Source organism: Octodon degus, unplaced genomic scaffold, assembly GCF_000260255.1.
Source record: "Octodon degus isolate 3935 unplaced genomic scaffold, OctDeg1.0 scaffold00025, whole genome shotgun sequence".
In the NCBI taxonomy this organism is placed as follows: Eukaryota; Metazoa; Chordata; class Mammalia; order Rodentia; family Octodontidae; genus Octodon; species Octodon degus.
The window spans coordinates 3,615,800-3,634,823 of NW_004524601.1; the positions used below are offsets into that span (position 1 = coordinate 3,615,800).

The following is a 19,024-nucleotide window of genomic DNA, read 5'->3' on the forward strand; positions in this document are numbered from 1 at the left end:
TTAGGTAGCGCATATAGTCTGCGACATTCTGACCCATGATGTGCTTCCGATGTACTTCTGCAGTAAACGCCTTGCTTTCAGAGTCATAACCAGGGAATCGTTTGGTGCTGTGAGGGATAGACAGGCCTCCATCCACAGCACCCTTTAGGGCTCCAAAAACCTTATTGCCAGTTGTAGTTCTGGCGAGGCCTGCAGCCAAGCAGCAGGTGAAGGCACCAGGTTTGCCATCAGTGCTTTCCACATTGTACTCATCTCCAGTCACCTCCCCCTGGCCTTCATAGATCGTATCCATGCCAAGCCTACTGAGAAGCCTGCGGGCCAGCAACAGGCCAGTACAATATGCTGCAGCATAATTTGTTAGGCCAACTTTCACACCATACTTCGGTAGTTCATGTGCGTATGCCGCACAGACTATCATATCCCCTTCAATACGGGCATAAGCAATCTGACAAATGATATCTCTGTTAGTTACACAAACTATCATCCTGTATTTAGGCGTGTTGTACTTATTTTTGTCCTGTATTACCAAGCGTTTCCTATCATAGTAATCAGTTTTTCCCTCTCGTCGTCTTCTAAACTTCACTTGGTATCTCTTAAAGTAGGCCTTATTCTTGACAACCTTAACAAAACCCATCCTGTGTAATATAGACCCACGTCCGCGGCCCTACACAGACCTGCAGGCCAAGCAGCACCACAGGGGGAAAAAGGGTAATTGTTCTTTAGTTGAAGACAACGATAGTGTACATTTTATGGCTTGCTATTGCCTTTCAGTCAACTGCTTAAATGGAATGTGTGGCCCCCTTTTATCCAGGAGAAATTTTGCAGACTTTTCTGAAAGCTTAAAAACCTGTGCTGTCTGGTTCCAGGAGCTCGTGTCAATGCCAAGGACAACATGTGGCTGACCCCTCTACACCGGGCTGTGGCTTCCAGGAGTGAGGTGAGTGATGACTTCATTTCATCTGCTACCTGCTGCCCCCAGAGAAAGCAGTCTTTCCAGTGGGTTGGGGACCCTCACTAGGGAGCAAGAGCTCTTAGGCCTAATGCAAGAAGGTTACCAAAAATGAACGGATGCCTCACTGAGCCCCTCCTGCCTGTCCAGGGGCCAGGGGAGTCATGGGGGGAAGGTCCACGCTGGCCGGCCTGGGCTTTGACCTCAGTTGCCTTTAAGGCTTGAGGGGGAGGAGGACGGGATGCAGATCACACAATACCAGAATATAGCTGGAGGAGAGAAGAGCCGAGCATAGAGGCAGTCCTCCGAGAAAAGATAACTTTGATCCAGTCCCTGAAGGATGAGTGGGGCAGTCACAGGCCAGGAGAGGAGGAAGGGCTGAGGCATGGGCAGGAGCGACGGTGGCTTGGAAAGACATAAGGAGACACAAGGGTGGTGAGGCACAAGTCAGATGGTGGGGTCGGGCCGGTGGCGGAGAGCCGGAGGCAGTGATCCCAGTTATTAGAGGTAGACCTCACAGGGCCAGGTGCCTTGTGCGGGGTGACATGGAAGAGAAGCCAGTGAGTAGATGGTGATATCGTAAGCTGTGTTAATCAGCTTTCTTTTTGCTGAGATGTCGTACCTGACACCTAGAACCTAATATCGGCTTTTGATTTTGGGGGTTCAGTCCATGGTAGGCTGGCTCCAAGGGGGAGCATCATGGTGCAAGGGAGAGGTGCAATGAAGACACTTAGTTCATGGCGTTCAGGAAGCAGAGCTGTTAGGGGAGGGGATCCAAAGCTGGGCCTCCATGGCCTGCCCAGGCACAGCCTGAAGCTTGCATTCCTAGTCCCTGGTGGCTGCCCAGGCAATCACGTCTCCCGTTAGGCAGCCACTACGCTGACTGTGAAGACTCGGAGTGGTAGGGGCAGAGTCTGGGAAGCAAGTAGGTTGTTTTCAGGTCACCAAGTCTGGGAACAACACCTTGAAACATATGCTCCATGAAGATAGGGATCTGTGTTTGTTCCTTGATGCACCCCAGTGTACCCCAGGTACACTGAAGAAACAAAGAAACAGCCCATTACCAAGTGCTGAAAATTCAGGTGAAGATGGCTCATAGGTTACGATTGTTTGTATGGTCCAGAGACGGGGCACATGATCTGGTTCGGGGGATAGAAGGAAAGAGAAGAGACCTTTGTGGTGGGGGCAGGGAGCCCTGGGGGGCCAGCCAGGCGTGAGGAGATGCCCACCATGCAGGATACAGGATTCTCACCCGGAGGTCTTGGTGGGTCAGTTTGTCCCATGAAGCTCCGGCTTTGGAGAAGGCAGTGTGCTCCAGGCACACGCAGGGGCAAGAGAGCAAATGCACCAAAGTCGCACGTGCTAATGGTTAGCGTGGGTGCTAGCTTATCCCCCTTGGCAGCTACTTTGTAAACGTACTTGGTCCCAGATATACTTCGTAGATGACGACCTAGCGCTCACTTTCTTCCAGGCTGGGCTGCATAACTTGAGAATTTTCAAAAAGAGGTGTATATTGTCTTTCTGAATGGTTCACATGGAAAAGGGAGGTAAATAACTCTCAATTGCCTTGCCTGGGTGCTGGGAGACTCAGCACCTTCGTGTGGACCCACGCTGCATTTCTGTGTTTTCTGGGAAGGCCGGGGCCTTGGGCTGCTTGAGTGGGTAGGGCCGTGCCGTGAGATCAGCTCGTCGTAGGGAAGCATTTCCTGTCTAAATTTCAGGACTGATTGTTGGTAAATTGCTTTTCAGCACTCCTCAATATAGGGGATTGGCCTGTTTCCTTTTTAACAAGGTTGTTTTAGTTTTTTAAAAGCTACTGTGCTTGCTGATGAAGCTACAAAGAGGAGTAGGATCTGTGAGTCTCGCCCTCAGGGTGCAGTGCAGGCAGGAAGGACACACGGGTCATTTCAGGACATGAAGCTCGCCTCGGCGCCCTTTTTGGGTGCTTTACACCACTCTCAGCTGTGGCTTCCAAGGCTTCCATTCTCAGAACACCGTTTCCAGCAGCCATCAGCCCACGTTCTCCATCTTTAGAGGCTTCGATCCCAGTGGACTCAATGATGGGACAGCCGTCCTGTCTGAGAAAAGCCATGGCAGCTTCTCCAGGTCAGCTCCCTCTGCAGGTTTGCCAGGGAAAATGTCCCTGCAGGTGTCTGTCAGGGAGGATTGAATGCAAACAAACCCTGAGTTGTAAATAATCATGATCTTATAGCACTCTGAAAGAGGGTGTCTGTGCTGACACCTGTCCCAGCCAGCTGCAAAGCTCCTTGGGAAAGTGGGTGTCTGTCCCCAGAGCTGCCCTGCAGTGAGCTGGACTCCATGCCCAGCACCCAGACTTCTGTGTCCTTTTGCATTTGGTCCTTTTGCCTGTCAGCCTTGGCCAAAGAGGACACCCGGTTTCTGCTCAGGGCGATATGTGTTTGCGAAGCTGTTTCTTCCTCATCCTCACAGCCTCCTCGGGTCCCACAGTTGCCAGGGCTGGGAGTGTATCTGCCAGGCCTGCTATCTTAGCCAGGCACATCTGGGCTGCTGGAGAGAGTAGCCCAGCGCCGTTGTGAGCGACTCCTCGTCTCCCCTCTTGGCTTACTCCTGCTGCTCTTTCTTGGAAAGCAGCAGTGGTCAGGAGAGGAACTCTGTGCGCTCACACCCAGGGAGCCGGTGAGCGCTCCTGGAAGCTGAGCTCCTGTTTAGCGAATCCTGTGGGGGCAGCGGGGCCCGGAGGGTCTATGAAGTGGGACTCCGAGGTGGCAGGCTTTGGGGCTTGGCTGGGACCGGCCTTCACACAGCCCCTCCCCTTGCAGAGAGCCGACAGTGTCGCCAAGGAGCAGTGCTGCTCTTCCCACTTCTCTTCTAGAAAGGATCCTCTGTTAGCAAAGCTACAGTGGTTGTGTCTCACTCTGGGGTGTAGACCGAGGACGCTGTGTCCCTCTGTGAGCCCTGCCAGGAGCAGTTAGGAAGCAGGTGCCGTGCGCAGGTCGAGCGCCCTGACCGATGCCCCGTGCGTGATTCCACCCTCATCTCCAGCCGTAGCACTAGTGGTGGCCCTAACCCAGGAAATGGGATCTCAGGGCAGGAAGGGGCCAGAGGTGCTCCAGGCAGAGCGGGAGCGCCCGGGGGCTGCTCGCTGACTGCTCGGGCCCTGCTTGCCTCGTCCTGTGGTGACTGTCAGCCGATGAAGTGCATCCACTCCTGGCCCCTGCGCAGGTGGAATTCCCGGCTGGCGTTAAGACCCTTCCCGCAGCCGAGCAGGACGAGTGTGCTGCTTCATAGCCTAAAGTTTTAAAACTTACAGTTTTTTTTTCCTTCCTCTAAAAAACATTGTCAGCATGATGGGCTGCTAGTAGAAAGGAGAAATGGAAACACTACACAGAAGATTAGAAAGTCATGGGCCTCTTTAAATGATTCTTATCGCTATGGAAAGATCTTTGCCTCTATAATGCAGGCCTTACCAGCACAGGAGGGAAGTAGGCCCTCCGTAATTCATCAGTTAGAAGGAGTTAAGTGGTAGCCAGGCTCAGTGTGTGTAAGACAGCTGCTCTGGAGCCCACCTCCAAGGGTCTGAGGGAACCCATGGCCGGACCCAGAAATCTGCATCTTAAGAGCGAGGCTCTGGGGCCCGTCGTCTGTGCACCAGACTTAGAGCCCTGGGCCTGGTTTCCTAACATTTAAAGTCAGTGCTTTAAATAATTCTCGCCGATCCCAGGTCTCCAGCGGGCCACGTTTGTGCTACTAGTTCTTGTGCTCTGTGATAATGATAATAATTAAGAGCAAGTTGAGTTTGATGGTGGATACTTCTAGGGGAACAATCCCATTAATTGAGCGTATTGGTTGAACATCAATTTATACAATTCTTGTAGGATGAATATGAAATTACTATAATCAACATGGACAGGGCTGGGAACATAGCTCAGTGACTTACGTGCCTGCCTGGCAAGCACAAGGCCCTGAGTTCAATCCTAGGTACCTAAATAAATAAATAAATCAACCATCGATAAAGGTTTCATGTGATTATAGTAATACAACAAAAGCCTTCAGAGCCTGAGTGTAGCCTCAGGAGCACCCACCTGAGCCACAGCGAGTGTCCTGTTAATACCTGTAGATTGTTACTTTTGGAATTTTCTGGTGATTTCAGCAGTATATCTATTCCACCCAAATGTATCAAACATACACTATGTGCAGGGAATAGACCAAACTATATGGAGAGTGTAGAAAGTTGTCTAAGACGCAGACCTTGGACAAAAGCAACTTAACACTGGTAAAATTTGACATTGCTTGGGCTTGCAAGAAATATGTCCCACAGCTAGCAGCACTGCTTCTGTAGGGACCCCGTAGGGACACCTTAGATGTGGCGCACACTTGTTGGTAAGAGTAAGATCCTGCATGGTCGCTTTTAGCCCTCGCGGTTTCTATTTCTTCTCACCCTTTCCACGTGCCACAGTGTGTGTGTCCACACCCTGTTACAAGGTTGGAGTGGCTTTTACAGAAAGTCATATGACTGTCAGGACCACCTCTAGGTCCCGCCCTTGTGGGATGTGTGAGGGCCCCTCCCATGTGTCCGCTGTTCTGTGGCTTACCTGGGCCAGCCTGCTACGGGCTGTTGCCCAACAAGGCATATAGCCACAGGGCTAGCTGGGAGCCAGGCTGAGAGCCTCCACTCAGGGGGCAGCCCAGAACCTTCCGTGTTTCGTTCACTGAGAAGGGAGCAAAGGCTCCTCAGGGGCCGCTCAGGGTGTGGCTACGTGCTAGTGTGGACCTGGAGCTTCTGAGCTTCCTGTGTGGTGAGAGTGAGTGTTCAGCAAGTTTTAGTGCAATTTAATTGTTTCAGGCCTGTTACATTTAATAATAAAATAATCAAATTAAAGATTATTTTCTCTCACATCTTCTTTGTTATCTTTAGTTTTGTTTGTCCACATCTGTAGCACACTGTGATGACAGTCAGGGTGGGAGCCAGTGTGAGCACAGCACACGTGTGAAGTCCTGTCACCTCTCTTCTCCTGCACTCCCGTCCCTCCAACTCCTGGTCGCCTCCCCATATTTCCCATGTATTTCATAGAGGCATTGGTTCTTGGTGACTGACGTAATAATTTCTTAAAAGTAGCCCTCCGCCACAGAGCGATGGAGCGTCTCCCGACTCAGGGAGAGTTCGTCTTCCCTTTTCCCACCACAACTTCCTTTTCTCACCTGTACCTTTCTGTTAGAGCCAACTCCTGAGGCCCACTTTTAGCCAACGCTGGTACAGGAGAAGAAACACTTCGTTGATTTAAAAAAATTCATTAATTTCCTAAATAGTCATAAAATTATTCCCATGTAAAACCAAGTTAGAAAGCTTCCATGGCGTAAATTTTGAAAAGAGGAATGCAGTTTTTAAAAACAGAAGTTGTCTTTTTATCAACCCTTCTGCCCGGCCTACATACTATATTAAATTGCTATTAAATGCGTCACACCACGTTGGCAGCCCAGGTCTTTCGACCTTCTAACTGCCAGTGCCTGAGGAGCTCTGACAGCTGAGAGCGTTGGCGCCGGGCTGCAGGCCGACTGTCATGGGCGAGCTGGGGCCTGGGAGAAGACACTGGTGCCTCGGCCGGGCTGATCCCCGCGGCCCCCACGGTCTGTGTTCTGAGCATCTGTAGATCCAGCTCCATAGCCATTTAAAACTACTATATCTTCATTCTTCAGAAAGTGAATCTTTGGAAGGGAAGTGAGACTGTCTCCAAGTGCTGCATGCCCCTGGGTGGGGCACTTACGAGGGACCTAAAAACTGCAACTCACTATACAGAGAACTAAAAACTCAAGTGTCAAGGTGGAGCCATTTTCTTCTGGTACTGGCCATCAGACTCAAGACCTTGTGCTTGCCAGGCAGGCACGTAAGCCTGTGAGCTGTTTCCCCAGCCCCTGGAGCCATTTTCAAAAGCCGGGAAATCAGTTCTGGCTCTGCTCAGTGCCCTTGGTAGGATGTGATTGATACGGTTCCACTGGGGACTGCCTGGTGTCCTCAAAGCTGTGGGGCACCACCCACTTCTCCCTGCCCCCCTCCCCACTCCCCATAATGAACTTGAACCTTTTCCTTTCCTGGGGTTTTAGGTGCAACCCAGATCTTGGTCCCATCAAGTTGCTTCTCAACAGATAGGCTCGCCTAGGGACTCCACACCCTGGCTTGTGCAAAGTCTAATGGGCCTTCTGTGCTTTCAGAGAATGTTTGGAGATCTAGTGTGGTTGCTGGGCCCTACAAGCCTGCTCCTCCTCCATGAGTTCTGTTGGTGTCCTCTTTCTTTCCCTCTGCGTATGCACCCTGCTGTGCAGGCCCTGGCCTCCTCTGTTGTCTCTCTGTCCTGACCTCTTCCTGCCTGCTGTGGTCTACCTGCCCTTATTCCATCATGCACTGCAGCGCAGCTCTGCACCCTGTCCCAAGGGCACCACTGACCTTCCCCAGCACATGCACATGGAGAGCCCCCTTTCTTCCCTGGGGGGCCCTGGCACTCACAGCATTTGCCCTCCTTACAAGGTGGCTTGGCTATAAGTAGTACTTTGCAGATAACATTTTATCTTAAACAGATTTGATAGTTTCCAGTTTATGGTGAAACAGGGACCAGATGAAGGATCTGCAGTTTCCTGTGAAAAGCCAGCTAGCAGGTACTTCAGGCTCCACAAGCACCCACAGTGCTTCAGCCACAAGGCAGAATACAGCTTGCCAGTGGTTTCAGGGCCCTGGAGGCTGGTTGATAAAGAAGACAGGTTCCCCTCCCAACGTTGAAAGTATTTATTTATCTGTAGACTATAACTGGCATGTGAATGTCTGCTATCTTTGCTTAGCATGGTGCTTTGTGTGAACTGCCAATCATTCCCGTGCATTCATTTCAAAGCAGGGCGAGGCAACTGCCGATTTCCCATGCATTTGTTGATCTTATCTCCAAGTAATATAAACTCATGGAAGGAGCTTGTATATTTTTTGTTAGTCTGCCATGAACTTGCTTAATATTTATTACAAAGCAAGAACACATGCAAGCAAATAAAAAGCGCCCAAGGGGAAGTATTTAAGTGACAGCATACTCTGCTGCTGTTCCGAGGTGTGTGCAACGGACATCGTGCTGTGTTTTATGGTATTACTTTGAGTATTGTCTTGGATTATATATCTCCAAAATTTAGGGGTCGCACACATCCTCAAAACATACATTTTTTTTTTTTTTTTTTGGTACTGAGGATCGAAGCCAGGGTGTTGTGCTTGCCAGGCAGGCGCTGATGCTGCTGCGCTGTCATGCATCTCATTTGCGCATAGGTCACGAAGACGCTCTAGCGAATACGCACAGGCACCCATACGCAGGGTGAGGCTCTTCCCTTTGTCTTCTGCGCCCGTGTGGTTCGTGCTCTGCTGGTGATCTTCCTGTGCCTTGGCCACATTCTCCTCAGGTCTGATTAAAGCTGTCACTCCTTTCACCCTGTGAGGCTGACAATAGCAAGCTTCCATGGCATAGCGAGGGCTTCAGCCCCGATCCACGAGTGGCCCAGGTGTGGCTTCCTTTGTGGATCCTTGTCCACTTTGGCTCCCTTAGTTTGGGATGTGTGTTTGGGGTGTGTCCTAAGGAACTTCAGCTTTTGGGATGTGTGTATACATATTTCACTCAAAAATGGACTCAGGGAGTGTTCAGTAGTATTTTGCTGTCGTTCTCTGTGAGGATACGTGGCATCGTTCTTCCTCTTTGTTTTGTAATCTTAAATTACTTGCGTGGGTCCTGGGAGCCTTTTATTTCCACTATCCACATGGACCGAACTTAGTTAACCACCAGTGTATTGTCTCAGTGGAGTGGTTGATTTCTTTTTGTTCTCATTCTGCTGTCCAGGCCAGCCGTTCCTCTGGGCATACTGCTGCGGCTGATTCAGGAACATTCCTTACGTTTCATCATTTATAGCCCTGATTTTTCTGGGTTCGAGACCTCTCCTGGGGCACTTTTCTATGCATGCATGGTAAAGAAGACTACACAGGCCAGTCCTGCAGGGACTGAGGTGACAAAAAGTACATTTTTGGTCCATGAAGGCTGGCCTTCATGTGGTACTGAGGCCTTCCATTTGTTATTGGTGCAATGTTGACAAGGTGGCTGTATAGAGGCACCAGGGAGGCCGCTGGATGTAGCGAAGCAGCCAGCAGCCATCCCCATCTTAAGAGAGCCGCGTCAGTCCCCGACTGGGCCAAGGGGCACTTTCCAGCAGGTCCCCTACACCCTGCATGGAGGGGCCAGACGTCTGAATTTCTGAAACTCTCTAGTTGATTCCCCTGAGTAGGCAGCAATGAGATTCTCAGGAGGCTGTTGAGCAGAGTAGGTCAGCAAAAGTTGTTGAAAAACTAAAAGTGTGAAGCTTACTAAAGCTAAGGAAAGTCGACAGTGGCAGAGGAGCCCACCCATTACATCCCAGAAAAGGCTGAGGAACAATCTCACAGCTTCAAGCCGGGATAGGACCGGATGGGTATTTTCCTTGAGTGCATACTGATTGCATGAGACTGAGGGTTGAGATGTTGGCAGACAGAACTGGAGGTGTAGAAGCTGGGCCAAGAGGCCTTTCAGTGGGGGGCTTAGCAGCACACTGCACACACCCTGGTCTACGGCCGCCTGCCCGAGTGTGCTCGCAGGGCCAGTGCTGGGCATCTTATACTCAGAGCTGGTAACTGAGCCCTTGTGAGCCAACTCTGCCTTCGTTATAGGAAGCAGTTCAAGTGCTGATCAAGCACTCAGCCGATGTCAACGCAAGGGACAAGAACTGGCAGACGCCCCTGCACGTGGCCGCGGCCAACAAAGCAGTCAAGTGCGCGGAAGTGATCATCCCGCTGCTGAGCAGCGTCAACGTGTCGGACCGCGGCGGGCGCACAGCCTTGCACCACGCCGCTCTGAATGGCCACGTGGAGGTGGGTGTTCCCGCGGGGCGAGGGGGATCCCTTGGCCACGAAGCAAAAGTGAATTTATTGCTGAGACTTTTGGAGAATATGAGGCTGATAGGAAGAACGAGAGAAAATACAGTGAATACTTACATTGTAAAGAATACTTATTACAGTAAAAGACGCATTGACACTAGCTCCCCTCCAAAGCCTCAGCCTCACTTCACTAACACTTGTCTCATGGTCCTTGCCAAGTTTGGCAGCAGCTCTCGAGTCCTCTCTCCTGAGAGTCATTAGTTGTGGCTGCCAAGATATCTTCGATTTAAACCATTTCCCCCAGGGCTGGTGAGATAGCTCAGCAGACTAAGCGCCTGCTTAGGCGAGCGCAGGGCCAGGGTCCGATCCCTGGCACCACCTGCTGTGCTGGCCCTGCCCCCCTGGGCGCGCTGAGTGGGTGATGGAGCCTGGGCATGGTGGCACATGCTGAAATCCCAGGGCTGGGGAGGCTGAAAACAGGAGGATCACTATGAGTCTGAGCTGCACAGTGAGACCCTGTACAAAAAAAAACAAAAACAAAACCAAAAAAAAAAAAAAAAAAAAAAACACCTAAAAAAAAAAAAAAAAAAAAAAAAAAAAAAAAAAAAAAAAAAAAAAACCACCTAAAAAATAAAGAAAGAAAATGTTTCTCTCTCATGGTCATTTTGACCGAAGTCGCAGTGCCGGATCTGGTGAGTCTGGTGCATGAGGAGGGCACACACAGTGTTTCCACGAGCCTGCCTTTGTGTCAGGCGGCGCTCCGCAGCAGCCGCACTTGCTGCACTTCTGTAGCACCTCATGAAGACCCTCAGGAAGTCAGTCTCCAACGCTGCTTCTGAAAGCGGCAAGAACGGCAGGATCAGAGCACCCCGTGTTCAGTCGGACCATTCAGTGTGTGCTTCGGTCATCCCTGCTATTTCCTCTGTCAATGGAGAGCCAAAATGAATTTTAAAAGTAGGTTGTCCTTTCAGCCTTTTCCTCCCACACCCCGGCAGGTCTGCTGTGAGATCACCTTCTGACATCGGAGCTGCAGATCCTTGATGTGCTCTGGGGCTCTGATCGGCTCCAGGCAGAGGGAAGCCCTCCCCCTTACAGGGTGTCGTCTGATCTCTTTGTTGGTTGTCTTCTAGATGGTCAACCTACTCCTAGCCAAAGGGGCGAACATCAACGCATTCGACAAGAAGGACCGGCGCGCGCTGCACTGGGCAGCATACGTAGGTGAGAGGGCGGCCCACGCACGGCGCCCCCAGGGAGCTGCACAGGCTCTCTTGACCGTGCAGGTTTTCTGTAGGGCAAGCCTGCCATCAAGCATGAGTTCCAGGGGGAGGAAGCTGTGGCCTGCGCAGAGCGCTGGAGGTGGGCTGCTGCTCCACACGGGCTTATTTACCCGACGTGGAGGAGGTGTGGTGGCAGAAGGCTGCTCTCAGGGTTTTTCCTTTCTACTTTGGTTGGCGCAGACTCACTGGTAAGCGAGAACCCTGGCAGAGCTGCCCTCGCGCAGACGCGGGGATTGCTGCGCTGAGCTCCTTGGCGGTGTTTCTCGCTGGAAAGCACACTCCATTAGGCAAGAAGACAGGGCCATCGGCAGTGGGTTATAAGCACCTTGAATGCAGCAGACTGTCCTGGTGGGTTCGGGGAGGTCAGCACCCTGGGGCACGATAGCAACTACAGGGTGACGTTTGTTGCCATAGACAGATTGTGCAGCACACTGAGGGAAAATGGACCATAAAGCTCAATGAATAATATGGGCTTCCTTTCAGTAGGGGGAAAAATCTATACAATAAAACTGAAGTCTGAAGCCAGGAGTGGTGGCTAATTCAATCTGTAATCCTAACACTCTGGAAGGTTGAGGCAGGAAAATCCAAATATGAACCCAACCTGTAAACTTAGTGGTTTAGTGAGTCCCTGTCTTAAAATAAAAAATTAAAAGCAAAAGGGCTGGTGATGTATGCGGTGCAGAGCCCCTGCTTCAATCCCCAATGCTCCAAAAACAAGTTAATAAACAAAGAATTCTGGAAAGTACAATGTACAGAAACATTAACGATTATCTATAAGAACTGGTATTTCTATGTAATCTGGGTTTTCTTCTAACACCTATGTGCATTTTTAACAAACATGCGTGTCTTTTATCACTGTAAAAATTAACATTAATGTAGGAAGTAAAATAGAACAGGCTAGGTAAGGATGAAATGAATTACATGGCTACAGACCTTGCGCTTCAAAAGCCCAAGGGTCTTAGAGCTTCGCAAGCTTAGCATTTAAAAACAAAGTGACACCAACTTCCACGCTGGTCGAGGCAGAGTCCGATGTCTGCATGGATCCGGGAGGTATGCGAGCCAAGAGGGGTGCTGAGGCAAAGGTATACCAAGCGCAAGTGGGGGCGACTCAGAGTTGGGGTTGCATGCTCACCCTTTGCTGCTGTATGCTGAAAACATCTGGGTAATGGCTTTAGAGAAGGAAAGTCATTATCATATGTGTCATTGGGTTACACCTTAGGCAAACAATAAAAACCAGGATGGGCAGTCTTAGACAACACCACTAGTAAGGGAAGGTTTATTCTTCTGTGTACAAGTCTTGGGAGAAAAAAGTCAAATTTTAATTTTTAAATTTTAAAAATTTATTTATTTATTTATTTGGTACAGGGTCTCACTACACAGCTCAGATTCATAGTGATCCTCCTGTCCTGGGCTCCCCAGTGCAGGGATTACCAGCGTGTGTCATCACACCTATCTTGGTGGCCGGCATGGCATGTGGTACCAGGATTGAGCCCTGGTCCTTACACTTGCTAGGCAGGTGCTTAGAGGAGGAGGGCTTTCCTTTCCCCTAATTAGTAAGAACACCTTTAGGGTGAGCCATAGGAGAATGTTATTTATATGGGTTAAACTCAGTGCAACCACAGCAAAGCAATGTCCTAGGATTTAACAATCTCCTGGGCTCTTTCAGATGGACTGACTTGTTTCTCCTATCAGTTTTCGCACCCCAAATTGCTCCCACTAGGCTTTTCAGGAAAGAACAACAATTGTTTCAAAACAGCGTTTTCTCTTTAACGCAGTCTGTAAAAGGTGGCAGTGCTAGCACTTGTGGACATGGTGGCAAGCTCGTGCCACTACAGCTCCATCAAGTCTTGTGTATGGATCATCTTTGGCCTTCCTGCAGGATTTACATATTGTCCAGCACATAGTAGGACTTCGACACGTATTTGTTGAACATTTGTCACAAGACAGCTTTTCATAAAAACATCTGGCAGTGTGTGGTAGCAGGTAGAAGCCAATTCTGATCATTCAGATGCCATGAGCCATCCAACTGCCCCACAAAGGTTCACAGTGCTTTCTGCTGCTCTGTCTGTCAAGGCCACCTGGACGTTGTGGCCCTGCTTATTAACCACGGTGCAGAAGTGACCTGCAAGGACAAGAAGGGTTACACCCCGCTCCATGCCGCGGCCTCCAATGGGCAGATCAACGTTGTCAAGCATCTCCTGAATCTCGGTGTAGAGGTGAGTGCCGGCAGATGTACCCCCTTGTGGCCTGAGAGGCTGGTGGTTTCCTGCTGCCTGAAATTAAGCCTTGTATTGTAGTGCAAAGGAAAACACTTATCTTCTAGCATCCTTTCTGTCTGAATTTATTTGGGCACCTTATAAAAGACAGCGGGGTCTGGACTGAAAACCAGCAACAGGCCAGCTTTCCATATCACTGTAGGCAGAGAAGAACCCAGACGTGTGTCTCCTCAGAAGGATATATTAACAGCCACGTTTGGAAGGCTGGCCAGGGCTCCTGGTGCTGCTTAGAAGCAGCCTTTGCTCTCGTGGCTCTCAGCTGAACCAAGGCCTGGGTGTTGGGGAGAAAGGGCGGAACGGTGTGATGCTGAGCTAGAAGAGCGCCCAGGAAAGTGCCTCCCGCACACAGACAGCTCTCAGGAAGCTGCAGTGAGCCGGGGACTAAGGCCTGCCCCAGCAGAGCCCCCACTGCTCTGAAACTGGACAGCAGCTCGGTGCAGAAGCGAGGTCGGCGCTCCACAGCGTTCCGCCCTTCTCTTCTGCTGTGGCGCCCAGCCTGGCTTGGGCCCTGCTCGCCCGATTCCCTTCTGTCTGCCTGCCTTTCACCTTTCCTATCCCCGGCCACCGTGCTGACCCCGTGGCATCCAGGCTCTTCCTCTTGCTGGGTCACTTTTCACCGCACTCACTGGGGCCAATCTGCACCTGGGGTAGGAAGTTCGCCCAGAGTAATCTCTGGGCCTGAGTGCGTGAGCACTGGCAAAGGGCGGCCCTTACTCTCTGTGGCAGTGGGCCGCAGGTCTCCATGAGGCGGCCACCTCCCTTGCAGATCGACGAAATCAACGTGTACGGGAACACGGCCCTGCACATCGCCTGTTACAACGGCCAGGACGCGGTGGTGAGCGAGCTGATTGACTACGGCGCCAACGTGAACCAGCCCAACAACAGCGGCTTCACCCCGCTGCACCTCGCCGCCGCCTCCACCCACGGAGCCCTGTGCCTGGAGCTGCTGGTGAACAACGGGGCGGACGTGAACATCCAGGTAGGACGCGCTTCGTGTGGGGGTTACCTGAGTGCGGGAGACTGCACCCCTGCTCAGATAATCGCAGGCGGGAGAGGTGCTGCGCAGCACAAGGAACCAGGAATGGGTGCAGGCCCGGAGGCGCAGGTGTGGGCCTGCCCTTCTCTGGGGACGCACCGGGGCTGTTTCTCAGCTGAGCGGAGGAGGCGCGGAGGGCGTGTTGCACGCACAGCAGCGCAGGAAGCAGGGCGGCGCGCTCCGGCGCAGAGGCCGTGGGTGGGCCCGAAAGCCGCGCCGTGGGGGCCTCGGCAGGGCGCTGCCCGTCTCCCTCTGCGTCCCTCCTTCTCCCCACACGTGGAATCTAACTGAGTCCCGGGGCATCAGGTCTCTGCTTAGGACAAGGTCACTTTCAAAAGATCGCAGCAAGCTTCTCACTGACTGGTAGAACTGTCATCCTGTGTTAGACTCAATGCTGGGAAACGTGGGACGGCGGTCAGACAGCAACTTGCTGTGATTTTTTTTTTTTTTTTCTTTTTTTTAAGACAGTCTTGCTATGCAGTTCAGGCTGGCCTTGAAAACTCACTATGTCGCCCAGGCTGGTCTCAAACTCAAAGGGATCTTCCTGTCTCCACCTCCTGAGTGCTGGGCTTACAAGCATGCCCTACCACACCATACTTGTGACTAAATAGAGTAGAGTTTGGATAGAAGAAAGAGCCAGAGAGAAGTGTGAGCGGACTGAGGAGGGCTTTGTCTGTCGCCCCAAGGAGGTGGCTAGGGCTGCGCCTCCTCACCACCCTGGAGGATGCAGGTCAGGCCCAAGGTCCAGAAACAGAACCTAAAGGCCGAAGGTATGAGGGGAAGAAAGTAGAAAGAACTGCTTAAAAATTACCCTGCTACCTGGCAAAACAGGAAGAAAAACTGCACAAAATCGAAAGGAGCAACTCAGGAAAAACTGTCCACAATATATGTGATAAGAAAAAAGTTCATAGTTGTTTTTTGTTTTTGTTTTTGTTTTTTCCGGAACCAGGGATTGAACTCAGGCCCTTGCACTTGCCAGGGAAGCACTTATTCCATTGAGCCATCTCCCTGGCTCCTATATAGGGTTTTAAAAAAAAAATTTGTTTTGTTCTGTTTTTTGTACTGAAGGTTGAACTCAGGCCCTTGCACTTGCCAGGCAGGCGCTTATGCTGCAGAGCGATCTTCCCAGCCCTGAGGTTCAGTATGTGAAGAGTGCTTATAGGCTGACAAGAAAATGTCTGAAAAAGCACTAGAGAATTTAGAGAAAGGAAGATCGCTTTATATCCATTGAGTACATGAAAGCTATTAGTAAGTACATCACCAAGTTACGAACACTCGAGTTTCGAGCTTTCACTGGCGTGCTGTGAGGGTTCACTCTGCCACCTTCTGACCAAGTCCGGCTTAGGAACCGTCCTCCTGGTATGGAGCTAGTCCATGCGCCAGGAACTTCTTGTAGTCAGCCGTCTTCACTCTCATTAGTAATTAGGAAAGTGCAGGCCAACATAGAAATATAGATTTCTTTTTAAAAATGTATTTATTTATTTGGTACAGGGCCTTGCTACACAGCTTGGACTCATAGTGATCCTCCTGTCTCAGCCTCCCCAGCGCTGGGATTATAGGCATGTGCCACCACACCCAGTTGTGGGGCTGGCACAGTGCACCTGGGGTTCCAGGGCCAGTGCAGCATGTGGTGCTGGGGATCAAATCTGGGTCCTTGCGCTTGCCAGGCAGGCACTTAGACTGCCAAGCTATCTCCTTAGCTTAGAATTGCCTTTGAAAATTGACTTTTATCAAAGATGATAATAACACCAGTTTTATCACAGAAAAATGCAATAAATAAATATCCCATTTTTTAACTGTAAAAAGTTATGTGTGTATCCACATAGATAAGAAAACTATCTGGAGTGTAGACTAACACACTAGCATCAGTACTACTTCAGAGAGAATTGTGACTTGGAATTTTAGATTTTTTTTTTTTGCACTTTTAAAAATCTTCTGATTATGATGCACCATAATGTCTTTGTTTTTTTTAATCTAAAGATATGGTTTTTGTTACTGCACAATGAGCACATGCTATTTTTATTTCCAACACATTGAGTACGCATTATTATTATATCAGAAAAACAGAGTTTTAAAAACATCAAAAGGGCCGGTGAGTTGACTCAGCAGACTATGCCCCTGTTTTGGCAAGCGCAGGGACCAGGATTCGATTGTTGGTCCGGCATGCTGTGCCAGCCCCACCCCCAGGGTGCCCTGAGCCAGGGCCGGGGTCCAGGCATGGTGGTACACGCCTGTAACCCCAGCGCGGGGCAAGGCTGAAAAAAGGAGGATCGCTCAAGTCTGAGCTATGTAGTGAGGCCCTGAACCAAATACATAAATGAAGAAAGCAAAACAACCCAACCTATTTGCTGTTGTAGAGAGGAGTTGACTGGGTGACTGAAGGTCGGTAAAACCAAGCTGATCAGAGCTGGGGAGGGCTGGGCGGAGCCGGCTGGAGGGCGAGGTGCAGGGAGAGAATCCTTGTGCTGGCAGGTCGGGTGGGGTGGGAGGAGCTGGGGGCCGGGCACAGATTGGCACCCAGTGGGATAGGCCTGCCGCCAAGGGGCTCATCCGGCCAGACTGTCAAGATTCCAGGCCTGGCTTGCACTATGAATCACTGTGAGTCATAAACGACCTCTGTGTACCTCAGTGTGTTTATCTATAAACATGGGGACTTAATGGCACCTTCTTCATAGAGCCCTGTGAGGACGGATAGAATTATCACACCTAAATCAAGTGGAACAGTGGCTGACACAGGGTTGGCGGGGATAGGGCTTATTGCTGACATTCATCAAGATGGAGTCGGGAGGGAGGGTAGGCTGCGGGGGTGAGCCAATGGGCTTAATTCTTAGGCCCCTTTGGCACAGCCAGGCAGCGGCCGGAAGTGTGACACCAGCAGGGAAGAGCAGCGGCGAGGGCAGGAAAGACATCTGCCAAGTTCACCCTGGGAGGGAGGACAGTGTCACCCAAGGAGAGAGCAGAACTGTGCAGGCAGGGAGGCTGGGAGGTGGGGAGGATTCCAGAGCTCACGGCTCAGCTCGCAGCATCAGGAGGAGGAAGAGCAGGACCGAGGTATGGCACCGGATGAGTTAGAGAAGGTCAGAGAGGAAGCGAAGGGTGGGGTGTCACTGTGGAGGTGCCAGGCAGGCAGAAACAGAAAAGTGACTCCAGGATGGTGGACATTGGTCTTGCCGACCTGCTGTGGAGGGACATCCTGTGGATGCACCCAAGGAAGGGACACATTGAGGTGAAGAGAGTCACCTGCTCCAACATCTCCCCTTCATTAACTCAATTCCTCCACAAGCCTGTCCCCGGCGCTCTCAGGGCATCTGGAGCCTAAAACTAGAAGGCCACTTCCTGCCCAGGGACCTACTGCTTCCGGTGAGCTGGCTAGGGTCAGCTCAGAGTGGACAAGAGGCTCAACATGCCGGGCACGTGGATTTATGGCTACCTTGTCTTCTTTCCCACAGTGGGCTTGAAAGGTGCATGTACTTGGCTTTGATATTTGGTCGTCATCCCCCACCCCCGCCAAGTCATCAGTGGAACACAAGCGGTGCCCTCTCGAAGCCTCGACTGAGTCAGCAGTGTAGGAGGGGTGTCTGAACCCAGTGTGGCCGTCTTCTTCCGCTGTCTTCCTGCCCTGGCTGCTAATTCCCTCCAAATCCCCCTTGGTGTTTCCAGATGCACCCCAGAAGCAGGAACCGCCTCCTACTCCCTGGGGCCATCCTGCCTGACTCTGGAGGGAGCTGGCTAATTAAAGCTGTTATCTTGCAGGGACACATTGTCCCCTGGATTTTGACAGTGTTTGCAGCATTTGTAGAGGCGAGACAATTGGTGTTTGTTTAGAGTCCCCAAAGGTGGAGTGCAGTGGTGGAAGCAGCGGATGTCCACCCAGGGCTTCCCTTTGCTGCCCTCTAGCCTCACAAAACACTGAGAAGGTGGCTTCCTGCACAGTTACCAGGTGGAAGGAGACGGACAGAGGGCGGAGGGACGTACTCCACAGCCCCTTGCTTTCTTAGATTGCACTGGCCCTGGCTAGACACTTTGCGGAGAAGGCCATGGTACTAACCCAAATGGAGCCAGCTTTGCAAACTGCGCCCTACTCTTGAGTCTTGCCTGCAGCTCGGAGAGCTTGCAAGGCGGTAAAGCATTTAAGTTCTTTTCCAGGCATGGCAAAGTGCTTAGTTAAATATTTATGAAGATATTTTCTAAACACTGAAGTATTTATAGGTTTATATATATTTAATTAAATGATAATTACATTTTCATGTTGAACTTAAAGAGAAAATACTGGAGCAAAATTTAAAGAAACAGCTCCACCTAGGGACAAGTGGAAACATCTGTCCCCTCTCGACCTTCTGGGACTGTCACCAGCCTGTTGGAAGGGTATGTTTTAAATGCTTCTTTCCCAGTCACTGTCACTTGCAGGCCCTTTGGCTGTTTGACCTGTGTAGAGTGTGACGGCCAGGAGCAAGATCTGGTGACAGAACTTCTAGCAGCCTCCGTGGTGTGGAGTCCATGACCCGAGTTCTTGTCCTGCTTATGGCTTCTCCTTCTCCTTCTCCTTCTCCTTCTCCTTCTCCTTCTCCTTCTCCTTCTCCTTCTCCT

The 19,024-nt window shown here is 50.9% G+C and overlaps 1 protein-coding gene across 1 annotated transcript in view; it reads left to right on the top strand.

The window, feature by feature from the left end:
* The window catches only part of Ankrd44 (ankyrin repeat domain 44), a 269,913-nt gene that overhangs the window by 142,124 nt on the left and 108,765 nt on the right, over positions 1–19,024 (top strand). Inside the window, exons 4-8 of the mRNA XM_023712328.1 lie at positions 867–937; positions 9,642–9,842; positions 10,979–11,066; positions 13,199–13,341; positions 14,168–14,380. Of these exons, the coding sequence (XP_023568096.1) occupies positions 867–937; positions 9,642–9,842; positions 10,979–11,066; positions 13,199–13,341; positions 14,168–14,380 (716 nt within the window). The remainder of the gene's footprint in view (positions 1–866; positions 938–9,641; positions 9,843–10,978; positions 11,067–13,198; positions 13,342–14,167; positions 14,381–19,024) is intronic.